This window comes from Pelophylax lessonae (genome assembly GCF_965119305.1).
Source record: "Pelophylax lessonae genome assembly, chromosome: 5".
Taxonomy (NCBI): domain Eukaryota; kingdom Metazoa; phylum Chordata; class Amphibia; order Anura; family Ranidae; genus Pelophylax; species Pelophylax lessonae.
This window is the reverse complement of record NC_138772.1, coordinates 528,321,803-528,342,530: the sequence shown is the minus strand read 5'-3', so window position 1 is coordinate 528,342,530 and position 20,728 is coordinate 528,321,803. Positions and strand designations below refer to the sequence as shown.

The 20,728-nt window shown below is 46.9% G+C and overlaps 1 protein-coding gene across 1 annotated transcript in view; it reads left to right on the top strand.

Moving 5' to 3' along the window:
- DNAAF11 (dynein axonemal assembly factor 11) overlaps nt 1–20,728 on the top strand; it is a gene marked incomplete at its 3' end in the record, with an annotated part of 192,955 nt that overhangs the window by 17,630 nt on the left and 154,597 nt on the right. The window contains exon 4 of the mRNA XM_082259018.1: nt 14,946–15,118. Coding sequence (XP_082115144.1) covers nt 14,946–15,118 — 173 coding nt within the window. The remainder of the gene's footprint in view (nt 1–14,945; nt 15,119–20,728) is intronic.

Genomic DNA, 20,728 nt, shown 5'->3' with positions numbered 1-20,728 from the left:
CCATTGTTGGTGTCAGTGGGAGGAATAGTGCCCCATCGTTGGTGTCAGTGGGAGGAATAGTACCCCATCATTGGTATTGGTGGGAGAAAAATTGACACATTGTTGTTATCAGTGGAAGAAACAGTGCCCCTATCCTTGGTATTAGTGGGAGGAATAGTGCCCCATCGCTAGTATCAGTGGGAGGAATAGTGCCCCATCGTTGGTGTCAGTGGGAGGAATAGTGCCCCATCGTTGGTGTCAGTGGGAGGAATAGTGCCCCATCCTTGGTGTCAATGGGAGGAATTGTTCCCCATCGTTGGTGTCAGTGGGAGGAATAGTGCCTCATCGTTATTATCAGTGGGAGGAATAGTGCTCCATTGTTGGTGTCAGTGGGAGAAAAATTGACACATTGTTGGTATCAGTGGGAGAAACAGTGCCCCTATTGTTGGTATTATTGGGAGGAATAGTGCCCCATCTTTGGTGTCGGGAGTAGTACCCCATCGTTGGTATCAGTGGGAGGAATAGTACCCCATAATTGTTGTCAGTGGGAGAAATAGTGCCCCGTTATTGGTGTCAGTAGGAGGAATAGTGCCCCATCATTGGTATTAGTGGGAGGAATAGTAGCCCTTTGTTGGTGTCAGTAGGAATGGTGCTTCATTGTTGGTGTCAGTCATAATACCGTGCTATGATACTACCCCTTTAAAAAGACACTTCACCTTACCTAGCTAAAGTTTTATTTCTAATCCCTGATATTTGTTCCTGTATAGAAATAAAGAAAAAACAAAAAAATTACTATTTAAGTCTAGTATTGTCCTCCTTTCAGCCCTAAGTTCTTCATCACTCCACCGTCTTAGAATAATATCCCGCATATGTGCGAGTCTCTGCTGGGTATATGGGACCTGGCAGAGACCTGTAGAGCTCCTCTGCTTGTCCCCTTAGACTTGCAGAGACCTGTAGAGCTCCTCTGCTTGTCCCCTTAGACTTGCAGAGACCTGTAGTGCTCCTCTGCTTGTACCCATAGACTTGCAAAGACATACACATTGGCTTCCTCCGGAGTGACCTGTGTGGCTATAAATTCAGGAATATGTTCCTGACAGTCGTTCGATCTGAGAAAGCCTCTTTGGTGAGCAAAAACAAGCGCACAGAGGGCTGCAGGGGTTTACATTTGCAGAAGAATGGAAGATCTCCCACCGCTTCCCATCCTGAGAATGTTTCTGGATGTTCATTGACATGAGATGGGGGAGTTCAGGACGGGGACCATTTTAACGGCATGTAACATGATCATTTCTAGTGAATTCTACAAAGATGCCACAGCCGGAGTCTCGGCTGCTGTGGTACCCCTGAGCCTATTTACAGCTTATAACTCCAGTGCAGTAATTACTGTGGTGGCAGTAGAAGGGTTAAACGACTTTCGTGTTGCAGTTTTTAGTAGAATAGTGCAGTATGTGGTTTATTGTGATCATTCGGTGATGATTCACCATGATCACTAATAACTTAGCCCCCCTTACATCAGAGACCCCCCACACAGAGCCCCCTTTACATCAGAGACCCCCCACACAGAGCCCCCTTTACATCAGAGACCCCACACACAAAGCCCCCCTTAATTTAGAGCCCCCCCTACATCAGAGAGCCCCCCCCACACATCCCCACCTCACATCAGAGACCCCCCACACAATTCTCAGTGAGAATAGAAACTCAGTCAAAAATTTGCTGCCCACCCGCACCCTGCTGACTGAACGAAAAAAATATGTAACCATCTATGGCCAGCTTTACGTGCAATGTTTTTTCCTTTCCATACATTTTTCTTTTTTTTAATCATTGGCACTGTGCCCTGAAATTGCAGGAAAATTTGACTTATGCAGGGTAAGCATAGCCCCCTCCCTCCTTGCACATGCAAGGAGGGAGGGCGCTATGCTCATCTTCTCCTCTGCTCTCCTCCTCGGGAGTACCTAATTAATTTCTGTGCTGGGCCAGCTCCTTTGCCCCTCCCGTCACCTCCCTATATACAGTGGGGGAAATAATTACTTGATCCCCTGCTGATTTTGTAAGTTTGCCCACTAACAAAGAAATGAAGGGTCTATAATTTTTTATCATAGGTGTATTTTAAATGATAGAGACAGAATATCAACTAAAAATCCAGAAAAAAAACACATAATACAAATGTTATAAATTGATTTGCAGTTCAGTGAGTAAAATAAGTATTTGATCCCCATGCAAAACATGTTTTAGTTCTTGGTGGGAAAACCCTTGTTGGCAAGTACAGAGGTAAGACACTTCTTCTAGTATTAGTGACCAGGTTTTTTACAGATCTTCTCTAAGTCCTTAAAGTGGAGTTCCACCCATTTTAGTAACTTTAGATGTATGTAATCCCATTTAAAACTACTTTTACCAATGGAAATTTTTTTTTTTTTTTGCTAGTAAATACCTGTTTTTCTTCTTTATTCATCCTCTCCTCACTTCCGGGTCCGGCCGCCGATCAGCGATTACGTCATTCGTCGATTCGCAGGGGTTTCTGGGATGGCATGAAATCTCGCATTATTACACAGGAGCTGAGCTGTTTGTATTGAGGCCATACTCTGTCCCACCTCCGCCCCGCCTTCTCTCAGTGAGCTGTACAGTATGTATTGTATTGAGGCCATGCTCTGCCCCGCCTCCTCTCAGTGAGCTCAGTGAGGATATAATGCTTTCAGTCCTTGCTCACTGAGAGGAGGCGGGGCGGAGGCGGGGCAGAGCACGGCCTCAATACAAACAGCTCAGCTCCTGTGTAATAATGCGAGATTTCATGCCATCCCAGCACCCCCTGCGAATCGCCGAATGACGTAATCGCCGATCGCGGCCAGACCCGGAAGTGAGGAGAGGATGAATAAAGAAGAAAATAAGGTATTTACTAGCAAAAAAAAAAGTTTCCATTGGTAAAAGTAGTTTTAAAGGGGATTACATACATCTATGTAATCCAAGTTATTAAAAATGGGTGGAACTCCACTTTAAGGTTTCCTGGCTGTCGCTTGGCAACTCAAATTTAAGCTCCCTCCATACATTTTCTATAGGTTTTGGGTCTGAAGCCTGGCCAGGCCACTCCATGACCTTAATGTGCTTCTTCTTGAGCCACTCCTATGTTGCCTTGGCGGTATGTTTTGGGTCATTGTCATGTTGAAAGACCCATCCATGACCCATCTTCAGTGTTCTGGCTGCGAGAAGAATGTTCTCATTCAAGATTTTACAATACATGGTCCCATCCATTGGCCCCTCAATGCAGAAAAGTCGGCCTGTAGCTTTAGCAGAGAAACGGCCCCAAATCATAATGTTTCCACCTCCATGCTTTACTGTAGAGATGGTGTTTTTAGGGTCATAGTCAGCATTTTTCTTCCTCCAAAAATAAAATGAAATAAAATGAAGTTTTGCTGGAGGTTGGGAGGTGGCACAGAAAGCGAGACAGCTACAAAAGCTGGAAAACCTCTGGCTTTGCTGTGCAGCAGGTGCATTCCAGAAAAATCTCTGAACAGAGATACGAATATTTCTTACAGGAAACATCATTTCATAAAAATCAATATACAGTAAGTCAAGTATCACATACATTCAGATTCACTGTCAGCGGTTTATAGATGGGTCCAAAACAGCATTAAGGTTGGCTGACCTTCACTTCCGCGATTCGTTATTGAAAAATGGCCAATGTAAGGTTTTATCCAACTCAACTGCTGATTAACAGTCTGTGTGAGGGCAAAACCTGACCTCTCGAAGAGAAACCTACTCAATAATAAGCTACCAAAAAACAGGACACAAAGAAGGAGAGGAAAGACAGAAGAAAAAAAAGTGGGGAGAGGAAGGCAGCATTTCTCAGGGGGCCCAGCTATGTGATCAGATCCAAAAAAACGCGTAGGAGGTAGCATAGTCTGGAACTGGTCCAACCAAGGTTGCCAAATCCGCAACCATGTATCGTGCGTGTTCGTGAGAATCGCCATGAGTTTTTAGTTTACCAGCGTACCATGTGCTTGTTGCTTCACCTCATCAAAGCAGAGCACTGGTGTCTTCCACGCCTTTGCGATTTTCTGTTTTGTAGTCATAAATTTATAGGTCACTAAAATTTGTTCTCTCTTTGTATGCGGCCCCCGAAGTCATCTGGTCCGGCCCCCCATGCAGCTGAGTCTGTGTCTCTCAGCTGATCTGTCAGAATGGAGCCGATGCTTCCTGTATAGTTCCTGCTCCGTTATGACAGTCTAAGTGAGTCACAGGTGGAGTGATATCAAATGCACTCCGCCTGTGACCAATACAGAAAACATCACCTCTTCCTCCAGCATGGCTCTGCTACACTTCTCCTAGCCAGCATTTCCCGCCAGCAGCACACACAGCACTACCAGCCAAAGCCAGCAGTACCAGCCAGAGCCAGCAGTACTCACAGCAGTACCAGCAGTACACACAGCAGTACCAGCTAGAACCAGCAGTACCCACAGCAGAACCAGCAGTACCAGCCAGAGTCAGCAGTACATACAACAGTACCAGCCAGCAGTACCTACAGCACAGTACCAGCCAGCAGTACCCACAGCAATACCAGCCAGCAGTACCCACAGCAATACCAGCCAGCAGTACCCACAGCACAGTACCAGCCATCAGTACCAGCCTGAGCCAGCAGTACCCACAGCAGTACCAGCCAGCAGTACCTACAGCACAGTACCAGCCTGAGTCAGCAGTACCCACAGCAGTACCAGCCTGAGCCAGCAGTACCATCCAGCAGTACTCACAGCACAGTACAAGCCAGCAGTACCAGCCTGAGCCAGCAGTACCCACAGCAGTACCAGCCAGCTATACCCACCAGCAGTACCTGCCAGCAGTTCTTTTCAAAACTTACCACCATAAAAAAGTCGTCAGCGCTCCAGACTGACCGATGCAAACCTGGAAAACCTGTTGCGAGTAGCAACATCATCAATACCAGCTAACATCACACACTTCACCAAAGAGAAGCAGTTGCAGCCATCACATTAGGGGTAAGGTAATTAAATGTTTGACCAAATATAACAGGCTAATTTTTAAAGGTGATAATTTTGTATGGCCCCCGAATGGTTTTATAAATACCCAAATGGCCCTTGGCAGAAAAAAGGTTCCCCACCCCTGGCTTACAGGATATAACGGAGCTTCCCAAGGGTCTTCGCACAAGTTTGAATGTAAGAGTGTATTCACCATGTCCTAAACTCCTATCTATAGGCATTTAACTCTGGGGCTCGTCCACTAGATGTGCTTCCTATTTCCCTGGTCTAAACGAAATATATAGATATTTCAACCATGTACTTAACCACTTCTGGACCGGAAGGATTTACCCCCTTAATGACCAGGCCATATTTTGCGATTTGGCACTGCGTTACTTTAACGGACAATTGCGTGGTTGTGCGACGCTGTACCTAAATAAAATTGATGTCCTTTTTCCCCACAAATAGAGCTTTCTTTTGGTGGTATTTGATCACCTGTGCGATTTTTATTATTTGCGCTATAAACAAAAAAATAGCGACAATTTTGAAAAAAAAAAACAATATTTCTCTTACGTCCTCCGACAGTCGCCGCCACTTCATATTCATCACTAATGGGGTTATTGACCTTTTCTCCGCAGGAGTAGCTAGGTAACAAATAGTTAATATCAAAGCTTTTAACATATCCCACCCCTAGGGGGTGGTCCCCTCAGTCAATACCTCCCCTGCTTCCTGCATTCCCAACTCAGTTTCTAATGCCTAGCTTAGGAGTAGGCTGGCTGTTCCTGTGCTGGGGCTCTCAGTCTCAGCTTCTTTTTTCTTTTTGATTTTATTTGGAGTTTTTTTCTCTTTCTTTTACTTAGCTGTTTATTTTCAGCATTAGTTAGCTTCTTCTGATGAAGATGATCGTGCAGAGCTGGGTCTCGGTCTGGCCACCCTGGATCCCAGGGCTCAGGGCCAGGGGCTTCCCAGCCTGCCATCGAGCGTTCAGCACAGGTTTCCCTGGCACATTGAACGACCCATCCCTGTTCGCTGCAGGGATGCTATCGGTGAGGTGGCTACCTCACTGGACGCCATTGCGGTTTCGCACCGCAGTTCCACTGCGTCATGGCTGCGACACTCCCTGTCCTCAGTACAGCGGTTTGGTCGCTGGAGCAGGCTCCCCACGCCATCCGGACTGGTAAGTGTATCTCTATGTGGGGACCTGTCTATTGGGTGTCAGTCTGTGACTGTGTGACCCTGCATGTCTGTGTGGCTGCTGAGCTCCCTGTCAGTTCCTGTGTGGAATTACTGCCTGTGTGTGGGCTGCGAGGGGGGGGCTCTCCTGTTCTGCCGAGTGCATACATGCTGCAGCCTGGGTTTGGACATGCTGTGAAGCGATCGCTGCGGCGATCCGCCATTTTTTGCGGCAAATTTGTGGTGGCCGGCCCTGTGTGGTAAGGCGCTGCGTTTTGGCGCCAAGAGCCGCCATTTTGGCAGCGATTGTTCGGGCCACATGTCGGCGCCATGTTCTGTTTGCCTGTGAAATCCTCAGCCGAACGGCCATGTTTGTGTAGCCTTCCATAGGCTTTACAGGGGCGGTCAGTCATGCATCACTTCCTTTTGCTCTGGGACAGCGATCGGTGGCAGCAGCCTGTGTGAGCTCTCCAGGTTCTCTCCATTTTCCTGTATTCCTTGCCTAGTGTCCTTATCCCTGTGGGGGTCGGTGTATTCAGTGGGTGCGGTGGGCTACGCTCGCTGCGATCTTAAAGGGGCAGTACTCCTTTTTTCCTGATACTACTGGGGCATGGATTCTCAGGATTGCAAGTTTCCTCCCGCCTTGGTGGGGGGCCAAGGGGCTGCTGCTTCCCCCGAGGGGGCTGATCTGGCTACTAATGTGGCAAATTTGGCTGCTCAGGTGCAGATGCTGGTGGCTGATCGATCCACAAAACGGCCCAGGGTGTCTATTTCCTCTGATTCAGAGGGCGATGGGGCTGCTATGGCTGGAGTGCCCTTCTCAGGGTCTCACTCGTCCCTAGACCTTGTGGGGTCTGAGGGGGAGGCTGAGGTGGAAGGGGTTGATAATGGATGAGTTGGTTGCTTCTATCAAGCAAACGCATTTGCAGGATGAACCATGTCCGCCTGTTTTGATGTCCTCTTATGGGACGCAAAGGAAACGCAAAACATCGCAGGTTTTTCCTTGCTCTGCGGAATTTCAGCACGCAGTGGATGAGCAGTGGCGCAATTTAAAAAAGCCTTTTACTGTGCCGAGTAGGTTCAAACTGCGTTATCCCTTTTCACCCGCCACTGATGAGCGTTGGTGTATGCCGCCTCAGGTGGATCACGCGATGGCGATTTTGAATAAATCAACTGCGATCCCTGCTGAGGATACCCCGGTGTTCGGGGACCCGACGGACAGGAGATTGGAATCTTTGGCCCGTCATTCTTATACGGTTGCTGGCTCTATGCTGAAGCCTATTTTTGCTTCCATTATGGCAGCCCAGGCTATTGCGGATTGGACGCAGGTGCTCAGGCGCACCCTGGTGGCTGACTCTGCTCCACCGACGACATTGGCTATGGTGGATCAGATTCATCAGGGTGTCATGTATTTGTGTGATGCGGACCTAGATTTGGTCCCTTTGGCTGCACATCTTTCCAGTGTGGCGGTATTGAACCGTCGCCTGATATGGCTGAAATGTTGGTCTGTTGACCAATCTTCTCGCAAGACTTTAGCTAACTTGCCCTACGCGGGATCTCGCCTTTTTGGCGAATCTTTGGATACTCTGATAAAAGGTATTTCTGGGGGTAAGAGCACTCTCTTGCCCCAAGCTCACAAGAATAAGTTTGTTCGCGGTAAGAAGAATACCTCGTTTAGACCCTCTCAGGGGTCCTTTCGTGCCTTTCGGTCGCACTATAAGGGCAAGCCCTTCAAGGGCCAAGGCTCCCAGAAGAAGCCGTGGACGGGTAAGCAGAAGTCCGGCCAGTCCGGGTCCGCTGCCCATAACAATGCGGCCTGAAGGGACGCCCTCACCCAGTTCTGGGGTGGGGGGACGTTTGCTCGGTTTTCTTCAACCCTGGCTGGACCGCATTCGGGACAGGTGGGTTCAGGAAATCGTTCGATCTGGTTACAAGATCGAGTTTCTCTCTCGGCCGGCGGGCAGATTTTTCCCCTCAAACCTTCAGCTGACTCCGGAGCGCTTGCGGGATCTGCACCTGGCGGTGCGGGACCTGCGGGCCCAGGGAGTGGTGGTTCCGGTGCCTCATCGGGACAGATTTCAGGGGTTCTATTCCAATCTGTTCACTGTGCCCAGAAAGGAGGGCAAGGTACGTCCGATTCTGGACTTGAAAGCTCTGAACCGCTTTGTGCGGGTTCGCAAGTTCCGCATGGAATCCCTGCGGTCAGTGGTGGCTGCCCTGGTTCCGGGGGAATTCATGGCCTCCATCGATCTGAAGGATGCGTACCTTCACATTCCAATTTCGAGGGTCACCAGAGGTACCTTCGATTCGCCATTGCGGAGGATCACTACCAATTTGTGGCGTTGCCCTTCGGTCTCGCTTCGGCTCCGCGGGTTTTCACCAAGGTGCTTGCGCCGGTCCTGGCTTTACTGAGAGCCCAGGGCATCTCTGTCTTGGGGTATCTGGACGATATCTTGATTCGGTCTGCGACCAGTCAGGGCCTGGTGAACGACCTGTCCATCACGATGCAGACTCTGCAGGAGTTCGGTTGGACAATAAATTTCCCAAAGTCGGCGTTGTGTCCGTCCGTTCGTCTTCCCTACCTGGGAATGATACTGGACTCTGTTCAAGCGAAGGTCTTCCTACCAGAAGACAAGCTCCGGACACTTCAGAACGAAGTCAGGTCCCTCAGGGACAATCAGTGCTCGTCCCTCCGGACGTGTATGAGGTGTCTGGGATTGATGGTCTCGGCCTTCGAGGCGATTCCCTTCGCCCAGTTTCACACACGGGATCTTCAGGCGGAGGTCCTGGCCAAGTGGGACGGGCGTCCGCAATCTCTGGTTTTGCGGATTTCGTTGAGCCGCCTCACCCGAAGGTGTCTTTTGTGGTGGCTCCAGTCCCCGGCGGTGTCGGGGGGCAAGTCTTTTCGTCCATTGTCATGGACGGTGATCACCACGGATGCCAGCCTGTCGGGTTGGGGTGGTGTCCTGGGCGTTCTGTCCGCCCAGGGAACTTGGTCGGGGGTGGAATCCTCCCTTCCGATCAACATTCTGGAATTACGGGCAATTCATCTCTGCCTTCTGCGTTGGACGGACAGGCTTCAAGGCTGTCCGGTTCGGGTGCAGACGGACAATGCCACAGCGGTGGCCTACATCAACCACCAGGGGGGCACCAGGAGTGCCCGCGCGGCTCGGGAAGTGGCCGACATTCTGTCTTGGGCCGAGACGCACGTCCCGGCGATATCGGCAGTTCACATTCCGGGAGTGAAGAACTGGCAGGCGGATTATCTGAGTCGCCAGTCCCTGGACCAGGGAGAGTGGTCCCTTCACCCGGAAGTCTTTCAGATGCTGTGCGCGAAGTGGGGGTCCCCGGATGTGGACCTGTTCGCGTCTCGTCTAAACAACAAGGTGGAAAGGTTCGTAGCAAGGACGCGCGATCCTCGGGCAGACGCCTCAGATGCGTTAGTGACGTCCTAGAGTCAGTATCGTCTGATGTATGCCTTTCCACCGATTCAGCTGCTGTCCAGGTTCCTTCGCAGGTTGGCCTCGGAACCGCGCACGGTGATTCTGGTGGCGCCAGACTGGCCTCGCCGGTCTTGGTACGCAGACCTCGTGAATCTGGCGGTCGACGCTCCGTGGCGTCTGCCTCTTCGAGAAGATCTCCTGTCTCAAGGACCGATATTCCATCCTGCTTTACAGTCGCTGGCTTTAACGGCCTGGCTGTTGAAAGTCAGGTCCTGAAGGATAGGGATCTCTCCCCTGAGGTCATTCCCACTTTGATCAAGGCTAGAAAAGCCTCTTCGGGGAAGATTTACTACCGTACTTGGAAGCCGTATTTTGCCTGGTGTGAGTCCAGGGGGTATTCCCCTCGCTCGTACTCGGTATCGAGAGTGTTGGCTTTCCTCCAGACTGGAGTGGACCAGCGTTTGGCGTTGGCCACGATTAAGGGTCAGATCTCTGCGCTGGCCATTCTTTTTCAACGCCCTGTGGCGTCTAATTCTTTGGTTAGCACCTTTGTTCAAGGGGTGCGACACTTGGCCCCTCCTCGAAGGGACCCTTTACCTCCATGGGATTTGAACCTTGTTCTGTCCGTGTTGCAGCATACTCCCTTTGAAAAGATCAGGGAGATCTCGTTGCCTCTGTTGTCCAAAAAGGTTGCCTTTTTGGTGGCGATCACTTCGGCTCGCAGGGTGTCGGAGCTGGCGGCTTTGTCCTGCCGCTCTCCCTACTTGGTGATTCACCTGGATAAGGTGGTCTTGCGACCTAACCCTTCTTTTCTTCCGAAGAGGATCTCGGAATTTCACCTCAATGAGGATATTGTCTTGCCTTCGCTTTGCGCAAAGCCTAAGCATCCAAGGGAGGTGGCTATGCATTCCTTGGATGTTGTTCGGGCGATCAGGGTTTACCTGTCATCGACAAAATCCTTTCGCAAGTCGGATTCTCTTTTTGTTCTTCCAGAGGGTCCTCGGAAGGGCATGGCAGCGTCGGCTGCGACCATCGCCAAATGGTTTAGACAGACCATTGTGCAAGCCTATGCTTTGCAGGGGAAAGTTCCCCCTTTCCCTGTGAAGGCGCACTCTACCAGGTCTCTGAGTACGTCTTGGGCCTATCGTCATCAGGCTTCTGTGACACAGGTGTGTAAGGCGGCGACTTGGTCGTCAGTTCACACATTCTCAAAATTCTACAAGGTGGATGTTCAGGAATCGGCGGATGCTTCTTTTGGCCGCAAAGTTCTTAGTGCGGCAGTGCCTTAGGGCCCCTTGTTTTGGGTCCTTGGCTTTTGGGATGTCTTTATCCCTAGGTTACTTGTTTTCCTGGGTTGTTGCTCCTGTTGAGCACGTTTTTTTCCTGTTACCCAGTTGGTTCTCTTACTTTGATAAGGTTCCTTTCTCTAATGTGGGTACTGCGTTGCTTTAGACGCGGCTGCTTTTTTTCCCACCCCTCATGTCTACACTGCTATGGGACGTCCCCATTAGTGATGAATATGAAGTGGCGGCGACTGTCGGAGGACGTAAGAGAAAACGGAATTTTTGTAAGATCTTACCTGTAAAATTCCTTTCTCTGAGTCCTCCGACAGTCGCCATCCCCGCCCCTCTTTTGGGGTTTGTTTATGTTCTCTACTGCTATGCTACTGAAACTGAGTTGGGAATGCAGGAAGCAGGGAGGTATTGACTGGGAGGTATTGACCTAGGGGTGGGATATGTTAAAAGCTTTGATATTAACTATTTGTTGCCTAGCTACTCCTGCGGAGCAAAGGTCAATAACCCCATTAGTGATGAATATGAAGTGGCGGCGACTGTCGGAGGACTCAGAGAAAGGAATTTTACAGGTAAGATCTTACAAAAATTCAGTTTTTCACATTCTGCTATATAGCATTCCCAAAAAAAAAAAAATGTAAAAATTAAAATTTTTTAACATTTTAGGCCAATTTGTTTTCTGCTACATATTTTTGGTAAAAAAAAATCGCATATAAGCGTATTTTGATTGGTTTGTGCAAAAGTTAGTGCGTCTACTAACTACGGAAAAGATTTATGTCATTTTTTATTGGTTTTTTTTTTACTAGTAATGGTGGCGATCTGCGATTTTTTTTTTTTGCGGGACTGCAACATTGCGGCGGACACATCGGACCCCTAACTGACATTTTTGACACTTTTGGGGGGACCAGTGACATTACTACAGTAATCAGTGCTAAAAATATGCACTGTTACTGTAATAATTACACTGGCAGGGAAGGGGTTAACATTGTGGGTGATCAAAGGGTTAAACGTGAGCCTAGGGGAGTGATTCTAACTGTGGGGGGGGGGGCATGGCTTGTGAAATGACCATAGAGACCTGCGATCCTATATAGAAGGATCACAGGGGCTCTATGATCATTCCAGGGAGAAGAACGGTCAGCTGTGTTTTTCAACAGCTGCCCGTCCTTCTCTCTCAGCGGGGAGCGATTGCGGGTGTCAGGCAGGAATCGGAGCCGCCTGCCTGCTGCATCGACTTCCCCGCTGACGAGCGGGGGCAGGAGTGCGCCCCTAGCTCCCTGCGCGCGACCGACGTATACCTATGGTAGTTTGCGCAGGGCGGTCGTCAAGTGGTTAAAGTGATTGTAAAGTCTGTATTTTAAATTTTTTTTATAAATACCAAACATGTTATACTTACCTCCTCTGTGCAGTTTGTGTTTGGCCCAGATCCTCCTCTTCTCAGGTCCCTCTTCGGCTGTCCTGGCCCCTCCCTCTGGTTGAGTGCCCCACAGTAAGCAGCTTGCTATGGGGGCACCCAAGTCGAGTCACAGCTCCCTATGTCCATTCAGACACAGAGCCACAACCCAGCCACGCCCCCCTCTCTCTACTGATTGGCTGACTGACTTTGATTGACAGCAGCGGGAGCCAATCGCGACACGCTGCTGTCCTACCGAATGGTTCCAGGGCAGCTGAGCCACTCCTGCAACATCGCTGGATAGAGATGGGGCTCAGGCAAGTATTAGAGGGGCTGAATGATGCTGCACACAGAAGGTAGAATGTATTAAGATAAAGAAAACCTTCTGCCTTTACAATCCCTTTGGCAAAAGAAGGGGAATTTATTGGGACTTTGAATGAGGAATGTGCGGCATAGAAAAAATAGTCGATGGTAAAAAAAATATTTTTATTCTCTAGGGAAATAAATGCATATCAGGTTGCAATGTACATACATCAATTTATATCACTATTCATAGTTTGTTCTCTTGGATAATAAAAGCATGTCATGTTACAATTAGGGATGATCGAACGGTTCAGGTCGACCATCGGTTCGACCCGAACATTGACTGTTCGAAATTCAGCCGAATTTCGAACTTTTTGCTGAAAAAGTTCGGAATTCGGCAACCAGAACCGACCAAAATGCAATGGGACAGGGACTGGGCTTTAAAAGCCTGTGATTGGACCAGAACCATCAGTAAAAGCCAATTGAGGGGGCAGGAGGATGCTAGGAATGTGATTGGAGTGACTAGGGGGTCCAGAGGCCAATCAGTAGTGAATACGCCCCCCAGTATATAAGATAGCCCCGCCAAATCTCTAGCATTGTAATACAGGGACATGGAAGAGAGTGGAAGCAGTTCTGTTACTCCTGCTTCAAAGTGTCATTTAGCAATTATTAGTGTGAGGAAAGGGATATCTAGTGTAGTTAGGGTACTATTTTCCACTATAGTTAGATTCAAAAATCTAGTTTCTGTAGGGAAAGTGTTAAGTGTCAGGGTGACCGTAGTTTAGTGTAGGGTGAACTGACTCTGACTGCTATGGCAGGGTGACCAAACCCTTCCATGTCAGGGTGACCGCCATAGAAAGCCATAGAAAAAAGATTGTTTCTATTAGAATTGCAATAGAACAGGTTAGTGGCTTCGCCCTTGTGACACCCGGCTTTTTGTTGCAGGCGTTTTATTGGGCTTTTTTGTGGACGTGTTTGGAGGCAGGCATGACATATGAACTTCTGTGTAGGGGTATATATACACACACACATGTATATGTATATGAACAAATGTATTTTTTCAATAATTGGCTCTCTATCAAAAATGACAATTTTTAAGAACTTTTTTTTGTGTGATTAATAGTCCCTGGGGTATGACCCAGAACCCTAGGCACTTTTTAGGGGCATTTGTTGGGTTTTATGGCTTCAAAATGGTGTTTTTTGATTACCGAAGTTCGGGTCCCATTGATTTCAATGGGGTTCTGAAATCCGGGCCGAACTTTCGGAAAGTTCGGGTGTTCTGGTCGAACCAAACTTTTCAAAAGTTCGATCATCCCTAGTTACAATGTGCATACATAGATCTGTAACTATATTCATAGTGGATTGCAAACCAATATACATGAAAACGAACAGTCACATAATGGTACATAGCATGATAGATGTAAAACAGTTGTCCTAAATAACATGAGCCACTTCAGCAGCAGAGTATAGTGGTAAAAAAAATGGATGGATAGGGCGTAATGAGCCATCTAATAGAAAAAGCATGGTGCATCAAGTAAGCCCTACGCTTTTCGTGGAATCGCTCCACTTTCTCAGGGGCAGATGCATCAAATGACTGTGAAAAGACACAAAAACCAATATGGTCTTGTGTTAAATACTAAACTATAGGAAAGGATTGTAACTAAGGGGAGGAAAATAACCCTCCCTTTAAAATACTCACATTTGGGCTGAATATGAGGTAAATGAGCCTGCAACAGGACGGCCGATCCAAGAGACTGTCCCTAGAACTGGAGTGTAGGGGCCCAAGGAACTAGCTGGGAACATACAAGTATTCCCTTTAACTTTTTGGGTGGAGTTCTGCTTTCAACAACTTTACAAGTTACTGTGAATAATTTCCTGACATTTATTGATATTCACCTAGAAGAACTTTGCCTGGGCTGGGATAACGTTAGGATCCTTTCACACGGGCGGTGCACTCGGCGGACTCCATTTTTCTCAGCAGGGATCGATCCGCCGATCCCTGCTGAGCAGGCGGATGACAGCTCCGTCTCTGCTTACTTTGCAGAGACACACCTGTCAGATCCCCGCTCTCCTCTATGGGAGATCGCATGAAAACGGACCGCCTGTCAGATTCTGAGCTGGAATCTTAGTCCAGGAAATAGATGCTAACCCTGAATGATGCCTGAACAAGGATGGCTCTGTCTTTCTGGAGAGCAGTTGAAACTCAGGAGGAGTATTGTGTTCTCATTGAGAGATCATAAATACCTGGAAGTGTTACACTGACTCATTACTTAGCATATATACACTTCATGAAACTTATATCTGATGCCACCTCTATGTTAAGCTGTTGTTCCTGGGGTAGTGCTGGGGGTCACACGGGCCGCATTGTTTTTGGACACATACCTTACATCTGTGTTATTCTTGACAGGCTGTGAGTCTCTACAGAAGCTGGATCTGACAGTGAACTTTGTAGGTGAGCTGTCTACTGTTCAGAGCCTGCAGCGCAATGTTCACCTGCGGGAGCTGTACCTGGTGGGGAACCCCTGTGCGCAATATGAAGGATATCGCAAATACATTGTGGCAGCATTGCCGCAGTTAAAGGTAAGTGACATTAGAAGATTGTCAGCTGCACAAAATGCCTTTCAGCCTGTCACATGTAGTAGAATATAAATGACATTTCAAATGATTATCCAAGTTTATAGGAAAACACTTTTCTTAAAGGCTAAGTTCACCTTTGGAACATGTTATATTTTACGCCTGTATTTAGCCACTTTAGGTTCGGGCCTTTTTCTGACACTTGTTGTTTACAAGTTAAAATCAGTTTTTTGTTTTTGCTAGAAAATTACTTAGAACCCCCCAAACATTATATATATATTTTTTCAGCAGAGACCCTAGAGAATAAAATGGAGATTGTTGCAATATTTGTTATCACACCGTATTTGCGCAACGGTCTTACAAACGCAATTTTTTGGGGAAAAAAAAATAAGTAAACACTAAAGTTAGTCCAATTTTTTTCTATAATGTGAAAAATAGTGTTACGCTGAGTAAATAAATACCCAACATCGTGGAATGGCAACAAACATTGGAACGTAAAAATGCCCATAGGCAACACTTTCTATAGGCTACCAGTTTTACCAGTTACAGAGCAGGTCTAGGGCTCGAATTATTGCTCTCACTCAAACGATCGCGGCGATGCCTCACATGTGTGGTTTGAACACAGTTTATATGTGTGGGCGTGACTTGCGTATGCGTTTGCTTCTGTTTGCGAGCTAACGGGGACGGGGCGCTTTCATTTTTTTTTTTCCTATTTATTTTATCTTTTATTATTTATTTTTACACTGTCCTTTTAAAAAAAAAAAACAACATTTTTTGATCACTTTTATTCCTATTACAAGGAATGTTAACATCCCTTGTAATATAAATAAGCATGACAGGACCTCTTTATTGTGAGATCTGGGATCAAAGAGACCTCACATCTCACATCTACACTAAAAACGAAAACAAAAAAAGTCTTTTTTTTTTCATAATGGAAAAAAATGGGCTCTTTAAATCCGTTGCGAGGAAGCGACGTATGACGTCGCTCTGGTCCTCCAAGGCCATAGAGCCGAGTGAGAGCCACCTTACTCGACTTCCTGCCTCAGGGGACAGCAGACCGGATCGTTTTCCCTGTTACCGATGGATCCGGTAAGCGGGGAACACGACTGGGAAGAGGCGGGGGCACCTCGGGGGGCACCTCAACCACCACCCATAAAGGTGATCCCGTGGCAAATCCGCAACTGAGACCATTCTTATGTGAAATTGGACCGCCATCCGTTTAAAAAAATACTGGGGTGATGGCAGCTATCTGCTGCCCTAAACCCCGATATTTAACGTCAAAGTACCGACATGAATACACGGTGGGCGGTCCGTAAGTGGTTAAGGTATATCATCTAACATGTTCCAGCTCGTGCCGCGCTCACCCCATCACCCCTTCCACTGTGACAGCGGGTGGGGGATCCTCTCCCCACAACAGCTGTCACATTTTAAAAATGGTGCAGCTATGTGGGGCTCTGCCTGCACAGCCGCGTCATTCATTCACAGCAATCTGTGAATTAATAAGCTACAAGTCCTTTCTGCCACTGCAGCAGATGGCTTGTAGTTCTCAATGAACTAGGAGAACACTGATGAGCACCCTTGAAGTTCATTGACACTTTCTACAGCTTTATAACAGAAAGTCCATACAGGGGTAGGGGCAGAAAGCTGTAGGCAAACACTGCTGGAGCCTGACCTGTGATCCACTGATCGCGGGTGCAATGCTTTGCAGGATCCTGTAAGAAAAAAATAATAAATGCCCATTATTTTTTCTGAATTTTTTTTAGCCTTTATAGTATATCTAAAGGCAATTTCTTCTCCTTTTACTAGAGTAGGGGAGAGTTAAAGCATTCAGTTTTTTTTTTGCCATCTGTGTCTCATTGGGGAGATTTCCCTTCACTTCCTATCCTGTAGACTCAAAGGGAAGTAATAAGAAATCTTTCCAATTTAAAAGATATCCCCTCTTAGACAGTGGCCCCGGGAACAGGTGTCTCTATTAGAAAATGTCCCCTCTATTCCTGTTCTGGTGGCAACTTGAAATATGTAATTTACCCTCATGTTTATTCTGCATAACTTTATTAACCGCTTCTGGACCGCCCCACGTACATTTACTGCAGCGGGGCGGCCTCTCTGCGCGAAATCACATACCAGATTGAACACAGCGGGAGCCAATCAGCAGGTCCAGACCCGCCGATCGTTCCCGAGGCAGATCGTTCCCAATGTAAACAAGACAGATTGCCGTCCTGTGACAGAAGACAGATATTTTGTGTTTCTTCTAAGCATTAACACGGATCTGTGTGTTCTTGCAGTAGAAGCAACTCCCCCACGCAGTTAGAAAGCACTCCCTAGGGACACATTTAATCCTTTGGTTGCCCCTGATGTTAACCCCTTCCCTGCCAGTGTCATTACTACAGTTACAGTGCATACAGTCAGGTCCATAAATATTAGGACATCGACACAATCCTAATCTTTGTGGCTCTATACATCACCACAATGAATTTGAAATGAAGCAAACAAGATGTGCTTTAACTGCAGACTTTCAGCTTTAATTTGAGGGTATTTACATCCAAATCAGGTGAAAGGTGTAGGAATTACATCAGTTTGTATATGTGCCTCCCACTTTTTAAGGGACCAAAAGTAATGGGACAGATTAACAATCATAAATCAAACTTTCACTTTTTAATACTTGGTTGCAAATCCTTTGCATTCAATTACAGCCTGAAGTCTGGAACGCATAGACATCACCAGACGCTGGGTTTCATCCCTGGTGATGCTCTGCCAGGCCTCTACTGCAACTGTCTTCAGTTCCTGCTTGTTCTTGGGGCATTTTCCCTTCAGTTTTGTCTTCAGCAAGTGAAATGCATGCTCAATCGGATTCAGGTCAGGTGATTGACTTGGCCATTGCATAACATTCCACTTCTTTCCCTTAAAAAACTCTTTGGTTGCTTTCGCAGTATGCTTCGGGTCATTGTCCATCTGCACTGTGAAGCGCCGTCCAATGAGTTCTGAAGCATTTGGCTGAATATGAGTGGATAATATTCCCCGAAACACTTCAGAATTCATCCTGCTGCTTTTGTCAGCAGTCACATCATCAATAAATACAAGAGAACCAGTTCCATCGGCAGCCATACATGCCCACGCCATGACACTACCACCACCATGCTTCACTGATGAGGTGGTATGCTTTGGATCATGAGCAGTTCCTTTCCTTTTCCATACTCTTCTCTTGCCATCACTCTGGTACAAGTTGATCTTGGTCTCATCTGTCCATAGGATGTTCCAGAACTGTGAAGGCTTTTTTAGATGTTGTTTGGCAAACTATAATCTGGCCTTCCTGTTTTTGAGGCTCACCAATGGTTTACATCTTGTGGTGAACCCTCTGTGTTCACTCTGGTGAAGTCTTCTCCTGATTGTTGACTTTGACACACATACACCTACCTCCTGGAGAGTGTTCTTGATCTGGCCAACTGTTGTGAAGGGTGTTTTCTTCACCAGGGAAAGAATTCTTCGGTCATCCACCACAGTTGTTTTCCGTTGTCTTTCTGGTCTTTTGGTGTTGCTCACCTGTGCATTCTTTCTTTCTTTTTAAGGATGTTCCAAACAGTTGATTTGGCCACACCTAATGTTTTTGCTATCTCTCTGATGGGTTTGTTTTGTTTTTTCAGCCTAATGATGGCTTGCTTCACTGATAGTGACAGCTCTTTGGATCTCATATTGAGAGTTGACAGCAACAGATTCCAAATGCAAATAGCACACTTTAAATTAACTCTGGACCTTTTATCTGCTCCTTGTAAATGGGATAATGAGGGAATAACACACACCTGGCCATGGAACAGCTGAGCTGCCAATTGTCCCTTTACTTTTGGTCCCTTAAAAAGTGGGAGGCACATATACAAACTGTTGTAATTCCTACACCGTTCACCTGATTTGGATGTAAATACCCTCAAATTAAAGCTGAAAGTCTGCAGTTAAAGCACATCTTGTTTGTTTCATTTCAAATCTATTAGTGTCCGATTTGTCCACCGCAATGTTGCATTCACCGCTATAAGTTGCTGATTGTCGCCATTACTAGTACAAAAAAATAAAAATAAATAAAAATTCTAAAAATATATCCCATAGTTTGTAGGCACTGTACCTTTTGTGCAAACCAATCAATATACGCTTATTGGGATTTTTTTTATCTAAAAATAGCAGAAAAAAAAATTGTAGCAGAATACATATTGGCCTAAAATGAAGAAGAAAATTGATTGTTTTACATTTTTGTTTTTATTGGATGTGTTTTATTGAAAAAAGTAAAAACAAAATGTTTTTTTTTTTTTCTCAAAACGGTTAGTCTTATTTTGTTTATAGCGAAGAAAAAAAAAACAACCCACAGAGGTGGTGAAATACCACCAAAAGAAAGCTCTATTTGTGGGAAAAAAGGACATCAATTTTGTTTGTGTACAGCATCGCACGACTGTGTAATTGTCAGTTAAAGTAACGCAGTGCCACATCGCAAAAAATGGCCTGGTCATTAACAGGGGTAAAACTTCCAGTGCTGAAGTGGTTAAACGGGACAATAAGTGCCGGTTCACACTTGTGCGGATGCGCTGATCGCATGTAATTCGGAGCGCACTGCTCCTTCATTACATGCGATCTCATGTGCGGATGCGAGTTCAGCCATACACTTTGCATGGCTGAATTCGCAGCGCATCCGCAGCAAACTCGCACATGAGGCATTTTTTGAGCCGCCTCAGAATCGGATCGCACAGTGGTTCACACTTGTGCGATCCGATTCTGTGCGTACTTGCAGATCGCACTGCGATATGCGATCAAACTGGGGGCGTCGTTAACATTTAATTGACACCCCCTGCGTATCGCATATGGCAGTGTGAACTGCCAGATGTGCGGATGCGATGCGGGAACAGGCTGTATATTCGCAGCGTTCCCGCATTGCACAAATGTGAACCGAGCCTTACAGAGAAAGTTTTCCCTTTAGTCATACTTCTAACAGCCCAATTTTACCTTTTACATCATAATCACATAAATATAATTCAATTTTACCTTTATTTTTTTATTAATTTCCAGCAAAGCAAAAAGGTTAAAAAAAAAAATTAAAAAAGCCGAAAAAAAAAACCACTGCAATAGTCTCTGATGCGGTCAAAGATACTTGTATATGGCAAATTTTTTTCTTTTTTTAAATCCATGCTTCATTTTTTTTTAACCACTTGCCGACCGCCGCAAGTAGATATACTGCGGCGGTCAGCCCCTCACAGGCAGAGTGACGTAGGGGTACATCACTAGCCTGTGAGGCTCTGGGGAGCGAGCGCGCGCCGCCGGCGGCGTGCTCCCGCGTGGTCACGGACCCCCCCTCGCGTGTGACCGGCAGACCCGATGTCCGCCGGTCACTCAGCGATCGTCGGGGGAGAGGGAGAAAGTCAGGAGGCTAATGTAAACAAGCCGCCTGTCATTCTCCCCTGTGTAGGAACACTGATCATACGGTTCTACTATGTAGGACCGTTGATCACTGTTTCTACAGCTCAAGCCACAGCCAATCACAGTTAGAAGCACGCCCCTAGGGACACACACAGCCCCTCCCTCTCAAATAAAGTTAACCCCTTCACTGCCAGGGTATTTTTACAGTAACAGTGCATATGTATA